The sequence below is a fragment of the Podarcis vaucheri genome (assembly GCF_965113315.1).
Source record: "Podarcis vaucheri genome assembly, chromosome: 1".
NCBI classification, from domain to species: domain Eukaryota; kingdom Metazoa; phylum Chordata; class Lepidosauria; order Squamata; family Lacertidae; genus Podarcis; species Podarcis vaucheri.
The window spans coordinates 106,208,948-106,226,103 of record NC_138759.1 but is presented as its reverse complement, the minus strand read 5'-3'; the positions used below and the strand labels follow the sequence as shown (position 1 = coordinate 106,226,103).

The 17,156-nt window shown below is 39.2% G+C and overlaps 1 protein-coding gene across 2 annotated transcripts in view; it reads right to left on the bottom strand.

Moving 5' to 3' along the window:
• The window catches only part of RIF1 (replication timing regulatory factor 1), a 34,228-nt gene that overhangs the window by 4,320 nt on the left and 12,752 nt on the right, over positions 1-17,156 (bottom strand). Inside the window, exons 14-32 of one of the 2 annotated variants that reach the window (XM_082196947.1) lie at positions 16,630-16,730; positions 16,138-16,224; positions 14,332-14,405; positions 13,924-14,104; positions 13,558-13,665; positions 13,302-13,451; positions 12,907-13,006; positions 11,521-11,785; positions 10,453-10,495; positions 9,731-9,933; positions 8,640-8,739; positions 7,796-7,930; positions 7,333-7,481; positions 6,923-7,012; positions 6,774-6,840; positions 3,097-6,003; positions 1,460-1,606; positions 852-929; positions 640-755 (exon numbers count right to left, since the gene is read on the bottom strand). In XM_082196947.1, the coding sequence (XP_082053073.1) occupies positions 640-755; positions 852-929; positions 1,460-1,606; positions 3,097-6,003; positions 6,774-6,840; positions 6,923-7,012; positions 7,333-7,481; positions 7,796-7,930; positions 8,640-8,739; positions 9,731-9,933; positions 10,453-10,495; positions 11,521-11,785; positions 12,907-13,006; positions 13,302-13,451; positions 13,558-13,665; positions 13,924-14,104; positions 14,332-14,405; positions 16,138-16,224; positions 16,630-16,730 (5,101 nt within the window). The remainder of the gene's footprint in view (positions 1-639; positions 756-851; positions 930-1,459; positions 1,607-3,096; positions 6,004-6,773; positions 6,841-6,922; positions 7,013-7,332; positions 7,482-7,795; positions 7,931-8,639; positions 8,740-9,730; positions 9,934-10,452; positions 10,496-11,520; positions 11,786-12,906; positions 13,007-13,301; positions 13,452-13,557; positions 13,666-13,923; positions 14,105-14,331; positions 14,406-16,137; positions 16,225-16,629; positions 16,731-17,156) is intronic. The other variant, XM_082196948.1, reaches the window with a different exon arrangement.

The following is a 17,156-nucleotide window of genomic DNA, read 5'->3' as shown; positions in this document are numbered from 1 at the left end:
AACTGTGCACACAGTGAGAGGTGTTTTTGTTGTTGTTACTATGTTATGTACCGTATTTTTCAATGTATAAGATGCCCCCATGTATAAGACATTTTAAACCCAAAATTAAGAAATTAAGTTGATTAGCTTTTAGGGGGGTAGGGGAGGTCACTTCCGTCAATCGCTCACTCACCTGCCTGCCACTGTCGATCACACACCTTGTCACAGCCACCAATTGTCTGCCCGCTCACTGCCACCAACAGCCCACCCGCCCACTTGCCACAGCCGCCAATCACCTGCCTATTGCTGCAACCACAGCCAATCGCCAGCAGGCCTTGCCGCAGCCACCAATCACCTGCCCGATCGCCGCTGCAAATCTCCTGCTTGCTGCTGCAATTAATCGCACGTCCCCCCTCTGCATTCACTATCCATGTATAAGCAAAAAGCATTCTTATACACGGAAAAATATAGTATTTTTCTGCTTTTATATTGCAAATCACCCTCTGATCCTTGGATGAAAGGAGGTATAGAAATTAATTAATTAAAATAATTGCACCTTGAAGATACCCTTTCCTTCCCCCATACGCCCCAAGCAGTCTTCTTTATCAATAATACTTCAACATTTGACACAGGAATCTTTCCCAGTAACTTCCTACTTACCAAATATTTGAAGTAATCTGAGGCAAAATTGTGTCGACAGGCGCTTTACAGCCCACTAATGCAGGATATATGCATTCTGTAGGATTTGGTAGCGGCTCCTTGACCATTTCTGTGATCTTAAATAATACAGAAAATTATTAATTTGGCTAAGTTTAAAAGCTGAATACAGGAGAAAATGGAGAAGATATACATAAAGCCGAAGCAAATCTTACTAAACACTTCTTTGAGCTCTTATATTTATGGCTACGAGATCCTGGGGACAGAGATCCTTTGGTTGGAGTAGTAATAAGCTGGATAGGAAAAGAGGAAAAAAGCTCTCTCAGGATCATAGGAATTACCTAACACCTCATGACTAGTCTTATTAAAATCATTTGCCTAAAATGGGACAAAAGCTAGTTCAAAGGAATGGATCATACTACTATTGACAGCCAATACTTCTTCAGTAAACTACATTAGTGAACCACATTTAAGAGAATGGCATGTTACCTTGCCATTTTTACTTCCCTGAATGTAGAGCCGTAAAAAATAATCATATAATCATGTACACAAGTGGGTGGTTCCCCACCACCAGCAGATGTCACATCACATACTGCTCTGGAAGGTCCACTGACCTACAGGAGTGGTTTATGGTGGGGCGCAAACAGCTAAATTAGGATGGACGGAGGAGCAGAAAAGGCTTTCTACTTGTGCACAGAGATCTCCAAATCCAAGCCTCAACTCTTTTATATGATTATAAGCAGCTTAGTTTATTGCAATGTTCTTCAATGTCGCAGAGATCATTCTCTCAGTAAAAATAAAATAAGAGAATTCCAGGTATTACCTTGGCTTGGTGGTTAGGTGAAGATTTAATACTTCGGAAAGACTGAGAACCATTGGAAGAATGGGTTCTAACCACGGGACTTCGCCTGTCAATGTCATCTGCCAATTCTTCCTGGTAGATCGGATTGGCAAAGGAAACTCGTCGGCTCTGTTCATAGAGATTCAATGGATTTTTAAGAACAAGGTCTTATACAATAAACATATACCAAGGCCACAAAGTGTTGACTGATTTTTCAAGGGAAATTGATTTTTTCCAGCAAAGTAGCTAGCATTCATATATTTTCAAAACAAGACTGACAAACTTGATATAGAAAGAAGCATTACGTCAGTACAGCTGATTTAGACCCATCCAATATACCATAAGAGGTCCTCAAAGTGTGCCCAAGTGCACATACTTAACAAAAGGGGGGAAATCCCTAAAGCAAAAATAAGTTCTACTAGTCATGACTAGGAAAAGGGAGTGAGCCTGCAATGGCAAGTGACATAATTTTAACATAGTAGACTTGAGTTGCAATGCAATGCTTTGCATGAGTTTCCACTCTATAGCTCAGTAGACATATATAGGATGTACTGTAAGAAACTTTGGACAACTGTCTACGTCTGGGTAACACAGGAGACATGTGGCTCCCTAAAAAGAATAAATTATGCATTTTTCATGTTCAGATCTGGTTGTGAACTATACTACACTTTTGAGACCTACTGATCTACATTAATCTCTGGTTTGAATGAGATAAACTGGCAGATTTCAGCAATATTTGAGATATTTCACATTGGTGAGTGCAGTGACTACTAATTAAATAAAACTATTATTTATTAATCACCTGCCACACATGTCTCAGGGCAATGTACAAAATACAATGAAAACACAACACACACAAAATCAGATAAATGCAATATAAAGTAGGCAGGTGCCTATGGATAGCCTGAGAGCAGAACCTGAACACAATTTTGTTCGTAGGAATGAAAAACTGTAGTACGAAGCAATCCAGAAGCCTGACTGTGGAGCAAATGGTGATAAACATCAAAGGCTAGTAGATGGTTTTAAATGATACACGGAGTGAGGCATCAGTAGAAACAGTGTGCACTGATTAAGAATGGTCACAATTCAAGGCACAGTGTGTGGGAGCAGGGTATTTGGGAATACAGGATATTCAGTATTCTAAGTTGCACCACTGAGTTTACAGATGTTGCTATAACAGATGCCCAGGTTTCTAGGTAAGTTAGATACATTATGTTAAGATAAGCAGCTTAATCTCTTACAAGCAAAAAAGAAGCTTCTGAATTGACAAAAGACATTTCCTCCACAAAGATTTAAAAGGCTACTACTAAAATGAGGCTGCATTTAAAATTGTATTTTTAACCCGTATTTTAATTAACTGTTTTTTCTTTTTCTATTACATTTTATTGTAATTTTATTGGTGTTAGCTGCCCTGAGCCCAGTTCTGGCCGGGGAAGGCGGGGTATAAAAGGAAAAAAATATATATTTAAGCCTTAAAAGGGAGGGAGATATGAAAAAATCATGGAGATTTTGTAGGTTTTAGCTCTTATTAAGGAAGAAATGGATACTGAACTGTATAAAGGATATAGATCCAATACGGAGATATTCACATATAAATTTACAAAAGCCACTTCAAGTACCTTGTTTGCAGGTGATGGAGAATCTTCTTCTTTTTGTCTTTTTACACCTCTCTTTAAAATGCTGGTAGAGGGAGAAGCTGATGGAGACCAAATACAGCGTGCCTGCACTCCATTAGGGCTTTCACTAATCTTGGCTACAGAAAGAGCATAAATTTCCTGAAACTTTAGAGGGGAATCTGAGCTATTTTCCTTCTGTACCAAGGCTGAGATTTCATGTTCTTCTGATCTGCTGGCTATATCACTTTCTGCATCCTGTTCCTGAAGTTCTGGTACCTCTGTTACAGATACTGGTGTCTTGTCTACAACATTCTGAACAATGTCAGCTTTTGTTTCGCTGGCCTTTATTTCCTCAGGTTGGTTCACACTCATCTCTACGTCAGTCCTACCTTCTGGATGACCATTTTGAATACTATCTCCCGTTTTTATAGCACCCGGGTCCGTGTCTGCTTTTAAGGATGGACACTGAACAATGTGTTCTACTGAATCAGAGTCTACTGAACTTGGTTCTGAAGTTGCTTCAGCCCAGCCAACACAATCCAGATTTTCTGCAACAGATGTGCCACTCTCATCTTTGACACAGGATGATTTCTTGAGTTCCTCTTTTGGAGTGTCACCTCCTAGCAAATCCTCTTCAGATCGGATACCCTCATGTGAATCTTTCAGGGCAGAGGAATTGCTAATGGAGGACAGTGGTGTGCTCGCTGCACAAGGTTCCATATTGAGCCTTTCAGCAAACTGAGAATCAGCAGCAGGAATGCTTGGCAAAGCCATTGTTGATTTATTAGCCATCTTTTTAGACTCTTTTAACTTTAGTTCTGGGCTACCTTCTTTTTTTGGGCTACCTTCTTTTTTTGGGCTACCTTCTTTTTTTATTTCAGTGATAGACTTTCCCAACAGTGGAGATTGCTCCTCACCACAGCAGTTACAGCTCTTTGATTTCCTTGTCCGCTTGCTTCTTTTGTGCTGACATTCACTTGTCTCTGAAGACTTCTCAGGTGAAGAAGAGACACTGATAGCAGCAGTATAAGCACCACTTTCCAAACCTTTGGCAGGGGAATCAGAACATTTATCCATAACTGTCGTTCTCTGCCTGCTTTCTAGAGATGACTCTGAAGTGGAGCGTGTCAGCATTCTGGCAGCAGTTCTCTCTGTATCTGAAGAGTCTCTACAAAGGGAAGTGTCCATATCTTGCTCAAGTCCTGAACATTCACTAAGTGGGAGGGAAGTTCTCTCTCTCTCTTGACCAGTAACACCAGACAGTAATGTTATTTCCATGTGTTCATCAGAATGCATTACATCTTTATTTTCTGGTGGCATGGTCTGGATTTCTGTTGCAGGTTTTGCATGAAACTCTTGGCTTTCTAGCACTTCCTTCACCTGGCTTTCAATTGAACTGTTTTCAAGTGAACTACTTTTATTTTTCGATCTTCCTAACCTTTTCCTCTTGGTTCCTTCTTCTCTTGTTTCAGAACTATCAGACTCAGAGTTTTCTATACTGGTAAGTAATCCCTGTGAGGTTCTTCTTGTCTGATACCGTGGAAACCCTTTAGGTTTCTCACCAGTTGTTTCTGGAACAGAATCTTGCAAGTCACTGATGTCAGATGATTGACTTCCTTCAGATTTTTCATTAGTTATGCTAGTTTCCTCTTGGATAGTTCTTGAAACATGGGAGTCTTTCAAGATCGTACCTTCTGCAGTCCTGCTCCCATGTACATTGATTTCTTTCTTTATACTTCCGTGTGCATCTACTGTTTTATCAGGAACAGATTTTTGCTTTTGTGCAGAAGCCTCTTTACTTTGTGAAATCTTCTTTGGCAGAACCTTTTCACCATCTTTACGCCCATCTTTTTTCTGTTGACTGTTCTCTTTGTCTGGACTACCTGAAGCTCCTTCTGCAGTTTCTGGTTTTCGTCTTAAAGAACGTCTTAACGCTTTTGGATGAGGTGAAACTTGTGGACTTTGGCCAACATTAGATATTGTAGCTGCTGCTAAAGTCAGCTCTGGAGGGGTATTCTCTTTAGAATCTAAGTTTGCTCCTGCTTTGGTCTCTGCAACATTGTCCAAAATTTGTTTATTTTCTATTGTACATCCTACTGCATTCAACTCAGAAACTTGAGAAGGGATGTCTAGCAAATATTCTGCTTCTTGTATTTCACCAGGCAATTCACACTTATCTTCTACAAGGTTGGCAGGAGACTCTTGCATATTTTTCTCCTGTTGCAACTGTGATATCTTTGATTTTTCTTCTTCTGAATTATCTGTTTTATTTTGCCTAAGGCTTGACTTTTTAATCCCAAGTGTACTTTCAGGTTGCAATTTTGAATTAGCCTTATTTTCATCTTTCAATCTTTTGACTTTGACATAAGTCTCCAGTGCACCTAAGATTTCTAGGTTTGACCTTTTAGGCCTGGGGGTGGCTTTTTCCACTTTGTGTTTGAAGGTGTTATTATTCTCCACATCTGGAATTCCTTTGAAAGAAGCATCTGAAGCAATCATGCATTCCTGTTTGGCTAATAAAGGAGTACTTGCAGATGTTCCAGACACAGTGAAAGTTGTAGGACTGAATGGTCTGTTTTCTGAACTATTAAATTTTTCCAGAGTTATGAAAGACTGTCTTCTGCTTACAGGCTGTGGGGTTCCTGAGATGACATCACTAGAAGCAGAGCTGCAGCTGCTGACATTAGAGGTACATTCATTTAGAGAACAATCCAATACTGAAGTCTCCCCTGGAAGTGATTTAGGAGCACATGTTTCCAATTTCTCACAATTTGGATCTAAGCTCTGTTTGCCAAAAGTGGTAAGCTGTTCAGGACTGGTGGAATTATTGTCCTCTGGAAGTACATCTGCCTTCCCACTTTCAGTTACTTCCTGGGCAATGCCAAGCAAGTCACTTGATGCTTTTTCATCCTGCATTGAAAATAGCTTAGTGTCATTATACATTTTTTGACTATACTGCCTACTTCACATCCCACCTTTCCTCGAAACTCAAGGCATTATTATGTGCCAGTTCTAGGCATCCATACAGCCAGATCTATTTAACTACAGCAAAGTTACTACAGCATGCACCTTCAGGCCATATCCTTGTCCAACAGTTATCGTAAAGAAACAAAAGAAAGAAAGAAAAAGTCTTATCACTTAATCACTTTGGATACTTTTTCTGTTATTTTACCAAAATTGCAAGCATTACAATTTAATTTGTGTTTTTTGCAATTCCAGGATTTGTTCCAGGTAAGAATATGCAGGAAAATCCAGCAAAACTTGTGCAGGGGGAGGGGTTGACAGTTCCAATTATTCACTAAAACAGTTTGCTAGCTTCAAAAATCTAGTCATTTGTTCCAACTAGAAACTGGTGACAGTCCTTCAAGTATAGACTATGCACTTTCTATAATGGAAGGCCTGAAGCAACCCATACATCCCAAGGCACCATGGCAGGGTGCAGATAGGCTTATGCCTTCACTCAAAAAGGAAGTAAAAGCCATCCAATGTACTTCAATAATGTTTCAGATGTCAATATAAACCTTTTTGTGGCTGTTAGTTTGACACTTGGTGTCAGCAGCTACATGTGCTTTACTCCAGCTATAAGCTACATCCCTTTCCCTATAAGTCCTTTATAAAGATTTTTTTTAAAAAAATACCATTACTATCAATTCCCAGCAACTGTCAACATATGAAGATACCTGGGGCACTGTTTTGTTCTCTTCCTTCTCAGGTTCTTCCTTCATATCCACAGAGGCTGGCTTATCCCTAAAATAAAGGTGACTTACTTAGATGCACGGAAAATTCAAACATTTTACATTTCAAAGCACTGTTGGTTCCTAATACTTACGGATAATCTTCCTGGCTCTGTGTATACTGGGAAAACAAGGTAGTATCTTGGGATGCATCAAGATTATTGTACATTGTAGGAATATCAATCCTGCAAAAAATAGAACTGGTCAACATTCCAATAAAATGAGTAGTCCTAATACATTTGATAAAGAATGGCATTTTAAGCTAGCAACTGTTCAAATTTGAAGGCTTGCTCTAGGGCCTGTGTAGGAACCATTCTACCCAGGGTTGCAATAAGCTCCCTTATTGGTTACTGAACCTAGCTGGGCAGAGGAAGTGGGACCAACTTGAAAGCTCTTCTTCTGCCAGCTCTTGGCAATGAAGGAGATGAGCTACCTAGAAAGTTTCAGACCTGGTGGCACACAGAAAATGTGCATTTCTTGACTCTTAAGTTACTAAGTTACAAACCTTTTAGTTCTTAGCACTTCTTTTTGGTGCTCTGTCAACACTCTCTCTTTTGTTTCTGGAGGAATAAACACAAAGTCAACAGTATTTTCCTCTTCCAGGAGCAAGTTTTTTCGATTTGTCTTTGTCAGCGAGTTTTCTAGTTTCATCTGCTTCATGAGAAAAAGTAAAAATAAAGAGTGTAAATAATTTGCAGCTTATGAACACTAACAGTACATATCAGACAATGCTGTAAACCTTGAGCTGTGGCTGAGTGAAAATGGTTTCTGTTCACATTTGGGGATTCTGTCTATAATCAATTGCAAATTCCACTGCAATCTTCAAGTGAGCCCCATACTTACATGATTCATCTCTCCTTATCAACAAGAAAAATAACTGATGCTTAGAATAGAAAAAAACTGGGTATTATTGCTGGAGATGTAAGTGCCAATAAGAAACCATTTCATTTAATGAACTGATGTCTTACCTTTGAAGGTGTTACGGGGGAATTAATACTTTTCTGCTTTAGTTCATTGGTCTGTGCCAGCAAGGAGTCTCTTTTCCCACTAAGATTTACTTCTATTCCACTTATCTTTGCATCCCACTGGGAATTCTCTGTTTGCTGTAACAAAATTAAAATTTAATAAGAGTATTATAATACCTTAATTGAGTTCTTACTGTAGTTCTTACTATTAAACTACAATTTAATAAGAGTAATGTACTATTACCACAGAATGGCTGGGCTCACCCAGTCAGACGGATGGCATATAAATAAATTTATTATTATTATTTCTTCAGTTGCTTTTTAATGAAAAGTAACTCAAAGTGACTTACAAAAATAGCACATAGCTGAAGAACAACATGAAACTAAAACAAAGTGAAAGCTAAAAACACATTCATAGAAGGGCAGGACTGAGAAAGCCCATCACTGAATGAGGCCAAAGATAATTAAAGGCCAAAGGTTTGGTGCAAAAGAAATGTTATTGCTTGCTACGTTGAGAGCATTTCATAAATGGGGACCCACCGAGGGGGTCTGTTCTCATGCTGATACCCTCTGCATCTCTCTTGGAGGGACACACAGAGAAAAGTCTCAGATAAACAAAGTTCATGTGGGAAGAAGAGGTCCTAGTTTCACCAATTCAGATTGTCAGAAGTGCTGTCAACTAAGTTTCTCCACAGATTTATCTGCAACTACCTTTAATAAACAAAAAAAAACCCCCACCACACTCCTACTTTAGCAATTGTAAACTGAATGAAGGTGTGCATTTTGACCTATTTACTCAGAAAAATAAAAAGGTTTACTACAACCAATGCCAAACCCTAATACTTACAGAATCAGAGCATGTCCCGTTACATTCTCCCACTATGTCCGTGATTTCAAAGCCAGGCAACGAGAGTAAATTTTTTTGCTTGGCTTGGCACAAAACACATCTGAAAGGAAGCAATCATGAAAGTTGCATTTAAAATCTTTGAATCCGATATTCAGACTTGGAACAATTAGTTTTTGGCACCATGTTTACACTTGAAAACTTATAAGCAAAGAATGAAGCTTTGAGTTGCTAGTTACAATGCATTTTCAAGATGATGCAGCTTGGTATTCTATATCCAAACCCAAACATTATGCAAAACTTTCACCTGTTTTGATTGTCTGTATATGAATTCTATACTAGTTTATTGTGTGAAACGCCAAGTGAAATATGAAATTCTGGAGGACAAACAATACTATTACTTTGCTTCTGTTGTACAAGTTACTTCATTAATCCCAAATCAGAAGTAATTAGCAGTCAGTCAACATCAACCTTTCCCCAACCAAAAAGAACCACTAGAAGGTACCTGGTATTTATAAGCTTGACCAGAGGAGTGATAGAGAAAAGGAGAAAGCAGTTCTAGTCAAAAAGTTCCATTTGAAGTCCTTACATGAAATTTTGTACAGGAAGGATTACACAAGAGGCAGGGTTAAGCCACCCTTTCCTCTAACCATTCTTCTGCTCAGATTTGCAGCGTCTAAAGCAGGCTTCCTCAACCTTGGCCCTCCAGATTTTTTTTGGCCTACAACTTCCATGATCCCTAGCTAGCAGGACCAGTGGTCAGGGAAGATGGGAATTGTAGTCTCAAAACATCTGGAGGGCCGAGGTTGAGGAAGTATGGTCTAAAGAGTTCTTCTGGTTTTTAATTAAAGGAACTGTCACAGTGACCCAACCCCATGTCAGGACAGTTATGATATAGTTGTTTTCATATGCATCTACCGTTTTTCAAGTCCCCCCCAACAAAATGCTTCCGACAGAAGTGCTTCATGTTTAGCAGACTGGAAAATGGATAAGAATGCTTTTAAGATTGGCCGTGAGCTGGGATGGGGCTCTACACATGTAAATTGAGTTTGTCCACAAGTCTATACGTATATGACAAGCTACAAAATTCTTACTTTAATTCTTCTGGGTATGTCAGCACTACAGCTTTACCAAATGTTGCATTCCAGAACTGAGCCGCTTGACTACGTAGCTGTTTATTCTTGTGCAAAAGCATTATGCACAGCAATGGAGAAAGCTCTTGCAGCAGATCACTGTCAAAGGATCCAGCATAGGAAGACTGAAAACAACTAATACTTTCTGCCAATAACTTTTCAAACTGGAAAATAGAATAAAAAAATGTATCAAAAAGGTTATAGCTGCAAAAGGTGTTAACAGCAGATGATGGGCTAAGCATTGTCTACTAAGTTACAATGTAAAACTTAAAGCAAGAAGGCCAATAATATAAGGAAGTTCTTGGAACGCTGTTTACAACCCCGGAGCCCTATTCTCTAGGCTAGATGGCACAGGAGATCATGGCAAAATCCTACACTAGACCCAAATAATGCACAATGAAGCAATTATTTACTACAATTTTTTTTCCCCTCCTCAAACTCCATGCACTGATTAGGCAATTCCTTGCCTGGGTTTAATCATGCAACACCCACTTAATTATGAGGAACTAGCGAAGTCTGTGGTAGCACAACAGAGATGCTGGTAAAACACACACACACACACACACACTATACACTATGTGCAAGGGCAGCTCCTTTTATGGAATTATGCTACTAGGCTGCATGGTATTAAAAAACGTATTCAAGAGACAGAAAAGCTTCCCACCACCACCAGTCCAAATTACCTTGTTGTTGAGCCCATTGGTCACTTTAGATGCATTAGTGGACCTGATGGGGGAAAGGAGATAACTGATGAGTATTCATATAAGGAATAACCTCTGCTTCTTTATTTACTGGTTACAGCATTCATATCCCCTTAGCCAAAAAAAGCTCTGGGAGTAGCTTACAAAAAAAGTTTTAAGACTATGCCTGCCCTCAGGCGTACAATTAGTCTTAAAAATAGATTCTGTCACATAAGGTACAATATAGGACCTACCTTATTTTTATAGTTTAAAATTGTGGCAAAGTGTTTTCAATAATGTTTTTAAAGCTGTGACCTCCCCTTTATGCTAAGATGAAGGGCAATCAATCAATCAATCAATCAATCAATCGCAGGAGGAAGCTCAATATAGGAAAAAACTCAAAAACTGGATAGTATTCTAATTTTATCATAACCATAACATTTATATACATTTAAAGAAACATACCATTTTGGGACACATCAAATAGCCAACCAAATCAAGGCTGCCAAGAGTGAATTTTCAGTAAGCAGTTGATTCTAGCCTCCTGTAGCTTTTAGGGCTATCACCCAATTAAGCAACTCTCAGTTTGATCAATGATGAGCTTCGGCCTACTGACCAAACTTGTATATTGATAGAAAGGTAACTCTGAAGCAAGTGGGGTACTTTCTTATTTTTGGATGAAGCACACATCTCTTAAGGAGGCATCATTTTTTTTAAAAAAAAGTATCGCTCCCCCTTCTGTGTCATAGGAAATGACATCTCTTAAAACTGTGTGCTCTCTGCAGTTAATACTTGTGTTAAATATATTTTTAAAAACAGCTGTAAAAGCAAAATTTAAAATTAATAAATCTGATTACAGATTGCAAATGGAACAAGGTGCTACGTAAGCTGCTATCCAACTCTCAATGTAGCATCAATAAAGTACCTCTGGAACATCATTGGACTAGTGGTATAGCCATGTAGGTTTCCTAAGCTATTTCAATCACATGTATGAAACAAGTTAGCCATAGTAACGAAAGTAGTATACAACTGCAAAGTCAGTACTGCATAGCTATATAGCAGAGCACTCACTTTATTTTTTCATAAAATGCTGATAACGGTTTCGCAATAGTTCTGAACAGAGGCCTGATGACTGAAGGTAGGGAGATGTGGCCAATGATATTTTGAAGAGCACCGATAACGGAAGTGCTGATAGAGGTCTTTCTTTCAGGGCTGGATTCCTTGGACACAATCATCTGAAGTGAGTTTACTAGTATCACCAAAAGTTTAATTAAGGACGACAGCTTTCCAAGGGGATCTTTTTTCTTTTTGGACCAGTCGGCAGGCATCTGTGGGGCTAAGGATCAGTATGTTAAGTTGACAACATTTATTTTAGCAAATAAGGTAGTTTATATTAAAGTTAAGGTTTAAATAGCAAGGACCACCACACCTGCATCTATTTATAAATACCATTCCTCCTTTCCCTTTCAACATGCCGAATATTGAGAGTGTTATTCAATACTACAGCTATATTCCTTGTACAGGGTTAAGAGTTCATATGGAGATTGTGTACTCCCTTCCCTTTCCTGCTCCCATATTTTAAATTCTAGAACATGAAGTAGCTGTAATTAACATCACAGCAGATGATTAAGGGCAATGGGATAGGATGAAGGGATCTTCACAGGAGGGGAAAGTACATGTGATCCTAATGGCCTGCTCGCCTCTTAACCATGTGCAACAGCCCTTCCAAAGGAGGAGGGCAATACAGCAAGAGAGCCTATTCTCCCATGTAAGGGAATGGTGCACACACATACATCCCAGGGACTCCTTGCAAGTTTCAAGATCCCTCACTCCACACGTACCCTGCCTCCCATCATGACAAGCATTTTACTTAAAGTATTTAATAGCACAGCTGAAGAACTTAATCCAGACTAACTTTAAAAGTAGTTCACTGCACTGCTGACTTCAGTAGAGGCTTCAGAATTTATGTCAAACTACCAAACAACACGAGCCTATACAACTTTAAGAAGCTTGTTACTAGAAGTCTGAGCACAGCTCTTGATCAACACAATCAATTCAACTGTCAAAACAGTAAACTGACCAAACATGTACAGCAACTCAGTAGCTCTCTGTTTCATAATACAGGAAGCCTAGATACATTTGAAATCAATATTATGAATGCCGATTCTTACATAGCCTAAGAAAACAACATTCAAGCACAAGAAGAAGGTAGCAGGAATAAAGGAAACCCCAACGATGCAGAAGCACAAAAAAAAAACCTTTAGAAAAAAAACACTGAGGGGGGAAATCCTGAAACAGTCAAATGAGGACTGAGCAGGCTCACTGGGCAAGAAAAGCTGACTGACAAGGTGTGGAGGTGAGCGAAGAGAGAGGAAGTATCAGAAAATCAGGAGAAGGAATGGAATGAACCACTCCCCAATGCAACATTTAGTTGCAGATTCCACTTATTATCCTTACATCTATTTGATGGTTGGTATTTAGTGCCATAAGGTGCAAAATTGATGCAGTCAACCATAACTGACGTGATGTGAGCGAGGCCATCCAACATGGACTGATTCTGAAAGAAAAGAAATATATTTACCACATCAGTATAGAATGAAAAACAAGGGATAAGATTTTACATAAACACCAACCACATTTTGTATTAAGAGCAGCCTATGCAGTCATACCCTGGGTTGTGCACCGCACCGAACCCGAAGTACGGGAACAGGTTACTTCTGGATTTTGGCGCTCGCACATGTGCAGTACCGCTAAATCGCGCGTGTGCAGAAGCGCCAAATTGCAACCCACGCGTGTGCAGACACGGCACTGCAGGTTGCGAACGTGCCTCCCGCACAGATGACTGTACTTACAATATCTGCTTCATCTTCTAATCCAGATATTATTTTAGCACAGAGTTCTTCACAGCATAGATTATCTTCTGCTGTTGCTACCAGCAAAGCACAACGGGCAAATGCTCTATAGAGCTCTGACCAGGAACGGAGCAATGTTTTCATTGTAGGCTGTAATGAAAGAAAAGAAGCAGAGATCACAGTTCTTTCTGGTCTAAGATTACTGCTACACACACTTCTTTCTTTTTTTAAAAAAAAAATGCAATTAGTTTCTTACCTGTGGAAATTCAGAACATGGGAATATGGTATTCACAGGGAGGAACAATGCACTGTAAAGTGCATTGAAATTATGTTCCAAAGCATCACCTTGATTTACTTCATTTGTCTAAAGGGAAAAAACAACAACAACTGAACTTTATACACTCAAAGAAACCTGGTATCCTTAGCTTTGTTTTTCTAAAATATTTTTCACTTTTACTCTAGACATGCATCATCATTAAGACACATGGGAATTCTGGCTTTTTGTGCCTGACTGGATCCGAGATCATTTTACAGACACTATACTTTTAAAATGCAATTCCAGCAACTTACATTCTTTGGTATTTCCATGTATAGTCATTTAGGTAGAACCAACACACTGTACCTGGTTAATCCACTCAGTTAAGGGGTTAACTATAATACTCCACATTCTCCAGAGGTGCTCCTTATTTTCCAGATACTTTGAGCTTTGGTTGACAATTGTGAATACAGACTCACTAAAAGTCAGAGGAGATGTAGGGCCAGACAAAACACATCCTACAAGTGATTCATAGTTCAAGAAAAACCTGATTTAAAAGAAAACAGAAGAAACACTCAGCAACTTCAAATTATTTAGCAACTACATCATTCAACAAAGTTGTAATAACTTTGACTTATAGATTGAGGAGGAAAAGAAAAAATATTAGTTACATTTTAAAGCAGAACATTATAGTAATCAGATCAGCCCAAATGAATTCAGATATTAGGATATATAAATACCAGGGTATAGAAAAGCTTTGCTCTTAGTACCTACCTTTCATCTTGAACATAGCATTTCAACAGATCTTCATGGAAAGAAAGCTGAATTAAAAACAATGCTGGAGTCCCCTAGCAAGGAAAAAAGCCACAGTACTTAGTCAACAAGTCTGCTATGTTTGGCAATATTTCACAAACATATGGCTCTATTCTGTCTTACGTATTCTATCCCGTAGAAGCATCAACAACACCTGCTCGCTGGATTAAGCTACAGGGGTCAACAATTATGTTTCAGTTTCAAGGAACAGATCATTGCTAAATGATTCAATCCCAAAATGTGATCTGTGTTCACCGTGCTCATATGCAATTACAAAATGTGACTGGAAAGTCCGGTGAATGGTCACAGAAATCAGACAGCGAGAAATATTTGAACATACAATCAGCATCGGAAACCCACAAAATGCTCACAATTGTGTATGGAGATGAAGCTGTAACTCGAAAGACACGTGTATGAGTAGTTCAAGCATTTCTGTGAAGGGCAGCAAACCATCGAAGATGACCCTGTCTGGCAGACCATCAACGAGCAGAACAGCAGCAAATTTCGAGAGAGTTTGTGAGTTATTGATGTGAGATCAGCGTTCGTCCATCTGAATGATGGCGGAAGAATTGCATATTCTGCGTGAAATCATTACTGATGTTACTGAGTTGTCCGACCCTCCATATTCTCCAGATCTGGCCCCACCGGATTTCTTTCTTTTTCCAAAACTTAAATCTGACTGAAAACGCACAGATTTCCCAACATTTCACATGTCCAAGCTGCTGTGATGAGGGAACTGAAAGCAGTATGAAAAGAGGACTTCTCCAGAAGTTTCCAACAGTTCTACGAACGTTGTCAATGGTGCATTGTATCAGAGGGAGCCTACTTTGAAGGCCTGCAACCCATGCATGTTTGAATATTTCTTGCTGTCCAATTTCTGTGACCATTCACCAAACTTTCCGGTCACACCTTGTATAAGACTTTTGGAAAGAAATTTTTCAAAGAAAGAGAGCTAGTGGGGAAAACCTGAAGCCCTTAAATGGCTATTAATCAGCTACAACAATCTATTTATGATCTCTGATCTCAGAAATGCTACACTTGATGCTACAATCAGATACACATTCAGCTTATGATTAAGAAACTGGTATATTCAAGGGTCGCAGGTCACGCTGTGGTCTAAACCACAGAGACTAGGGCTTGCCAATCAGAAGGTTGGTGTTTCGAATCCCTGCAATGGGGTGGGTTCCCGTTGCTCTGTCCCAGCTCCTGCCCACCTAGCAGTTCAAAAGCACATCAAAGTGCAAGTAGATAAATAGGTACTGCTCCGGCAGGAAAGTAAGCGGCGTTTCTGTGCACTGCTCTGGTCCGCCCGAAGCGACTTAGTCATGCTGGCGAGATGAATGCGCAACCCCAGAGTCATCCGCGACCGGACCTAATGGTCAGGGGTCCCTTTACCTTTTTTATATTCAAGGCATATTGTATTTTGTTGCGCCCTAGAAATGTCAATATCTCTCTTTCCAGCTTTTCTTACTAATAGAACCTTGGCAATCTTAGGCTAAAATAGTTAATGTTTTAAACAGGGAGCCCTCCATCCGACTCCTGCCAATATTTTCTGGTATGGTCACTACTCAAAGAAAAGGAGTCAGGCTCCTTATATACTATGCTGTAGTATACATAAATACTCAGAAACATTTCTAGCTAAAGCATACATGCGTCTTACTAGTTATGCTTTGTCAAGAGAACAAAGGTCATCTGCCTATTATATATTGTACAAGTGACATGATGGGTAGGATAAGCTTTATACACACAAACACAAAGCCCACTTACATTCAGAAGATCCATGTCAGCAACCTGATAGGCTGGGGATCCTAGTACTTTTGGAGGCAGTTCTTTGATTGTGATTTCTATCAGGGACTAAAGGAGGAAACAAAACATAATTATTCATCTAAAATAGTTACGTAGCATGAATACTAAACCTTATCTGTAAACATGAGGAAAAAACATTCATCTTGTTTCATAAGGTTAGGGGTACAAAGAGGAAATCAAGGATTAACAGAAGCAGTGATCCACAAGACTGGAAAGACCAATTCCAACAATACTTAGCTTGAAAATCCTGTGCCAACTAAGCAGCGAGTGCTGTATAGCACATTAGCTTAATGAATATCAGCACTGGGAGCAAGCGCTACTCACCAGAGCAAATGCTGTCCCAAACAATGTCCAATGGGACCAGTTCAGAGATCATATAATCTGTAGATATGCCACCTCTTATCATAATTTAATAGCTATATAAACACTTATAGACTATAATAAACAACTTACCATTGACTTTAACACAGATAGTTCATTTGACACAACAATGTTTTTTAAGGCCTGAAGTAACATAGTGAGTACGTCTGAGCTTTGCCGTTCTCTCTTGCTCCCTAAAAACAAGCGACGCAAAATTAGGCCTTGAATACAATTTGGTCTTGCAAAACCTGCAGCATTGCCCACCTTAAAGGACAGAGCTGCATTAATGCTCTTGCTGCAAATTTTAAACCGAGTTCTGCTTTCAGGTAAATTATTGCTGTTTAGAAATAGTGGCCTGGAATTCACTTTGTTCGTGTTAAATGTTCTACCAATTTGTTTAGACACAGCTCTAAGCAGAACTGAAAAATGTATGTGTTTTTCAACTCTATCATTTGTTACTCAGTTTAAGTTAGCACCAGTTCCTGGACACTGAGTGTTAGAGCCAGGTTCTTCATGCCTAGAATACTTTTACCTGGATGGTGCACTTACTTGTCCACACTCTTACTTTCCAATAATCCTCATAAGCTTTTATTATAGTCTACACCAGAACATTAATATAT